This window comes from Quercus robur, chromosome 2, assembly GCF_932294415.1.
Source record: "Quercus robur chromosome 2, dhQueRobu3.1, whole genome shotgun sequence".
Taxonomy (NCBI): Eukaryota; Viridiplantae; Streptophyta; class Magnoliopsida; order Fagales; family Fagaceae; genus Quercus; species Quercus robur.
In genome coordinates, this window is record NC_065535.1 from 74,124,514 (window position 1) to 74,129,445 (window position 4,932).

Sequence of the window (4,932 nt, forward strand, 5' to 3'; positions counted from 1 at the left end):
AATATCAAGGGCTATGATATTGCTATCCATTGATGACTTACTTTTTTTTGCTATTTGAAAATTTAAAAAATAACTAAAATACTTTTTTTTTTAATCAAGAACTAAAATACTTTGTAGTGGCTACCTCTATATTTTTATTTATTTTTGGTTGAATTTTGCTAAGTGGTGTCCAAAAGTTGGAAAGTTAATGTTTAATGTTTTATTTATTTTTTTTTTATAGATAAAATGACTAGTTATAAAATTATTTATTTATTTTTATAATTTTATAATTATTTATTATTTACTTATGACTTCATCGTTTTGACCATAAAATTGAAAATTACACTTCATTTCGGTTTTCTGATGATACCAATTTTTAAAACCATGGTCTCAAGCACATAGATTAAGCGACTCGATTAACGTGTTTGCTGATGTCGTTTTTATTCTTAACGTGTATGAATAAAAAGAATCCTGCAGCGCACGGTCATTGACTTTTACTCTCGTCTGGTACTAAGAAATTTCTCATGGGACCATGGATTAATTCGTAAGCAAAGATTGGCATTTGCATCTCATCATTGTGTTATAAACTCAGAAGACACTATTTTCTCAAAAAAAAAAAAAAAAAAAAAACTCAGAAGACACTAGTTTTCCATACCCAATGCATTTCTTTTTCTTTCTTTAGTTTTTTTTGGCTTTGTAACTTTGTTCTCTCTCTCTCTCAGAGTTTGTTTTTTTACCAAGAAACTCACTTCTAAACTTTGATCCACCACCATTTCTTAGCTATTGTTTTCTTTGATTCTTGGTTGTAGATTTAGCAGTGGACTGCAATTTATAACAACAACATATATAGCCTTAGTTTCAAAATTTTGAGACGGGTTATGGATCCTCCACAAATATTTAGCAGTGGGCCAGAATTGGCAAATTTTGTGGTCAGCTCTGGTGTCCTGAACCAATCCTTGGCAACGGTTCAGGATCTTCACGGAGAAAAAATCAATCAAAATGAACACCCAGTAAGACACAAAGTTTCTCCGCAATCAAACTGTACCATCATAGCTTTTTCTACTCAACCTGCTCGTGCCAAAGACTATATTCAGGAAAGAGGAGATTTGGTTTCATCATCAACTCTTGAGGAGTCTTTTCCTCTCTTCAATTTTCTGTGCACCAAAAACAACCCAGATTTCGCCATTAACAAAACCGCTCTTGTGCTTTTTGCCTCCATCAGTGATAGGCTTCCCTCCTTGAAATCTGAGGTACATCTATCGCCTGAAAAATCTTTCTTTTTAATTATTTTGTTTTGTTACATAATACATTAATACTACTACTTAGCTTGGCAAAAGCTTGAGTATGAGCATGACTGTGATTGGAAAGTACAATAAATTGATAGGTCGTAATTAATGATTAGCGTTTATTTTGTCCGTGACCAGAATAGAAATGGTAGCTACTCATGTGTTTTTTTGTTTGGTAAAAAGGAAATTTCATTAAAACAAACTAAAGGCTACCAGAGACAGCAGGAATAGCCCTGATATAATACACACCCTCCTTATCCGCACTAATAAGATCAAGCAAGTCCACAGGAGGATCCTGATACACATAATAACAACAATCTTGGAACACACCTTTCCTAGCTAAAAAGTCAGCACAAAAATTAGCTTCACGATAGCAATGCCCAATCAGAACTTGGCCAAATTGGGATATCAACTGTCTACAATCATCAACAATAGGCATAACAACCCGGTTCGAATAATAAGGATCTCTAATAATATCAACAACTGCTTTGGCATCAATTTGAATATCACTCATTTGTTAATAGCTAAAAAACAAATTCAAGATTAGAAAAGATATTAATATATTGATGTTTCATATGATAGTAAAACGTTATGCTTAAAAATAACAAATTTGAAATTTTTGTTGTCGTATAAAGATTAGTCAAATACAAAGTGTTAAAATAATTTTAATTATAAAGTATTTTTGTATAAGTATAATATGTGTAATTTAATATATTCTTTATACACTTAATAAAAAAATGTATTTCTAAAATAATTTAATAGAAAAATTGAAGTTTTCAAAAAATACATAGTATAAAAATATAATACAATACGCATGTATTACTTACTCTGTTTTTCTTATTAAAAAAAAAAAAAAAAAAAAAAAAAAACAACAACAACAACAACAATAACAACAACAATTTGGAGCAAATACTATAGGATATTTTAAAAACTTGATTAAAAGATTTTTGAGCATGTGACTTGTCTTTTTATCCCCTTTTATATGTGATTTGCCATATCAATAACATTGTAAGATTCTAATGTTAATGCAGATTGACAATTTCAAACCATTAATTATCACTGGAAACTTTTTGGGAGGATCTGTTGCCTCTCTATTTACCTTATGGCTGCTAGAAACAATCAATTTTTCGATCACCAAACGCCCACTTTGTATCACTTTCGGTTCACCCCTTATTGGTGATAATGGCTTGCAAAATGCCATATTGAACTACCCAACATGGAGCTCTTGTTTTCTGCATGTAGTTTCTCACCAAGATCCAGTCCCAAGAGTCCTAATTTCACCCCACAATCCTCCTGCCACTGAATCAGCTTCACAAACAAATGTTTACAAGCCTTTTGGGACTTTTCTCTTGTGCTCGGAATCCGGATGTGGTTGTTTTGAGGACTCTCAAACCATTTTGGAGTTGTTGATGGCTACCTACTCAGAGGGTCCTGGAAATCAAAATCCTAATCAAGTTTTGGAGCTCTACAGAAAGATTGTGGAATATCTCAATCATAAGGTAATTTGTGGGGATACCACAAGGTTGCTTCAATGGACTACACCTCCACTACGGGCAGGCATTATTATTCAACTAGTAGCAATTAATGGACTGAAGCGACCACAGGTAGCTTAATCACAACTTTATTTTTTTAGATCAAATATAATTACAATGCTTATTTGTGATATATGTCATGCTATGGTACACATATGATATATGATACACCTAAACCATGTAAAGAATGAAATGCTCATTGATCAACAAGTAACCAAAATCTCTAATATTTCAAAAATAGCTAAAATTACTAACTTGTAAAATTCTTGTCGTTGCAGCAACAACCACAGAACAATGGCCTAAACAATATAATTACAAAGACAGAAGAGCAAGAAATGAAATTGTTCAAGTCCAAGGGACAGGGTTTTGATCCCTCCAAGAAGTTGAATGAAATAAAAATAAATATGGCTTTCTTTGAATGGTACAAGAAGTTTTTTAAGCAAAAGGGAATTGGATACTATGACAGCTACAAGAATGGAAGCTCTACAAGTGATATTGATGTGATAAGGTTTAAGAAAATCCTCACTGGTTATTGGGAAGAAATGGTGGATGAAGCAGAGAAAAAGCCCCAGAAAGAATGTGCCTCCTTTCGTACCCGATGGCTCTTTGCAGGAACAAATTATCGACGGATGATTGAACCACTAGACATAGCTGAACACTACAATGAGAGCACACAAGACTACATATTGTCAAGGTCTAAACATTACGAAAAATTGGAACAATGGTTGAAGGAAACGGAGAAGCCTTCTAGTGGCCCAAATGATTTGAAGAAACAGAATGTGGCGTCAAGTCTAACAGAGGATTCTCTCTTTTGGGCACATGTTGAGGAGGCTCGCATTTCAGTAGCTCGCATTTCACGCAAAGGAGAAAGTGATATGGAGAAAGAATCATTAAATTGCAAACTGATTGAGTTTGAAAACTATGTGTTGGATTTGATGAAAAATTATGCAGTATCGCCTGAGATTTTCTTAACAGGGAGCAGCTTCATGAAATGGTGGGAAGAGTATAGAAAAATTAAGGGAACTTCTTATAGTTCACGTCTCACTAACTTAATGAATAATGCTGAGAATTACGACAAATATGCTATTGGCTGCCTAGTGATTCACTGAATGTTTTATGGTATGAATCACATGTTTCAATATCTATGTGTTTCTTAAGGTTATCATGACTTTTGAGTGGATTTTGTGGTGTCCTTTGTGTTAGAACCACATTTTTGTTTTTTCTTTTGTGTATTTTTGTTTCTCCAAAACATAAAAAAAGAGAATATCTATGTGTGCACTTTCCTTCAATTATGTCTATAATAAATTGTTTTTTTTTTTCGACAATCGAAGTTATCCAGATATTTTGGAATTTCTGATTATTTTCTTAAGTGTATGCAGTCTCCCCGTCTCACACGCACTAACTTATTATAGGAAGGAATCTCACAAGAGTGGCTCCAAAATGTTGGTGGACATCATCTTTTCAATTTTTTGAATTATTAGAAAATTTTCATGTTTTTCTTTTGCCATTTTTGGGTTGGATACTTGGATGTAAGTGGATGAAAACACTTCTAGTCATCATTATTAAAGGAATCGTTTTTGGGCATTGTCTATCCTTCTCTCTTAGCAAGGAAAGGCCACACTTATATCATTGAAATAGTGGGCATAATTCTCCTCAACAAGACCATTCACGATTTGTTAATATTTCTACATTTTTCAACAAAAGTCAAAATAGGATTTCGAGAGTGAAGGAGCAATTATTCAATATCACATTAATGATAAGGTACATATAATAAAATTTGTAATATAGTTAGGTAGGGGGGGAGGATGTAGAAAATTTTGAAAAAACATTATTGTCGTTACAAGGTTTTGTTAAGGAGACAAAGAAAAAAGAAAGGAAAAAAAAATGTTTTAAGTTGAATTCCTTTTTATTACATGGTAGGAATAAAGTAGCTTACATATACCTCAATTGGTAACCTTTTTTTTTTTTTTTTGAGAAACAATTGGTAAAGTTTTTTGTTGTCGAATAAAAAATCTGGAGTTCAAATCTTGCTTAAACCAAAAGATAATTGGTGTTTTGATCTAATAATAAAAAGAAATTATCATGGAGTAGACATTATAAATTAAAATTCTACAGTATCTATTAAAAATGGTAGG

General features: G+C 32.5%; 1 protein-coding gene across 1 annotated transcript; it reads left to right on the forward strand.

The window, feature by feature from the left end:
• Nucleotides 1-580: 580 nt before the first annotated feature.
• Nucleotides 581-4,116, forward strand: LOC126714981 (senescence-associated carboxylesterase 101-like). Its single transcript, XM_050415404.1, has 3 exons — nt 581-1,229; nt 2,297-2,869; nt 3,076-4,116. Exons 1-3 carry the CDS (start codon nt 858-860, stop codon nt 3,904-3,906), a joined length of 1,776 nt encoding a protein of 591 aa, XP_050271361.1. The 5' UTR covers nt 581-857; the 3' UTR covers nt 3,907-4,116.
• Nucleotides 4,117-4,932: the final 816 nt, after the last annotated feature.

Bases quoted from the DNA above. Each gene is read 5' to 3' on its own strand.
- LOC126714981 (XM_050415404.1), top strand. From the start codon at position 858: ATGGATCCTCCACAAATATTTAGCAGTGGGCCAGAATTGGCAAATTTT. The intron at 1,230-2,296 runs GTACATCTATCG...ATGTTAATGCAG, and splicing joins TTCCCTCCTTGAAATCTGAG to ATTGACAATTTCAAACCATT. The intron at 2,870-3,075 runs GTAGCTTAATCA...TTGTCGTTGCAG, and splicing joins ATGGACTGAAGCGACCACAG to CAACAACCACAGAACAATGG.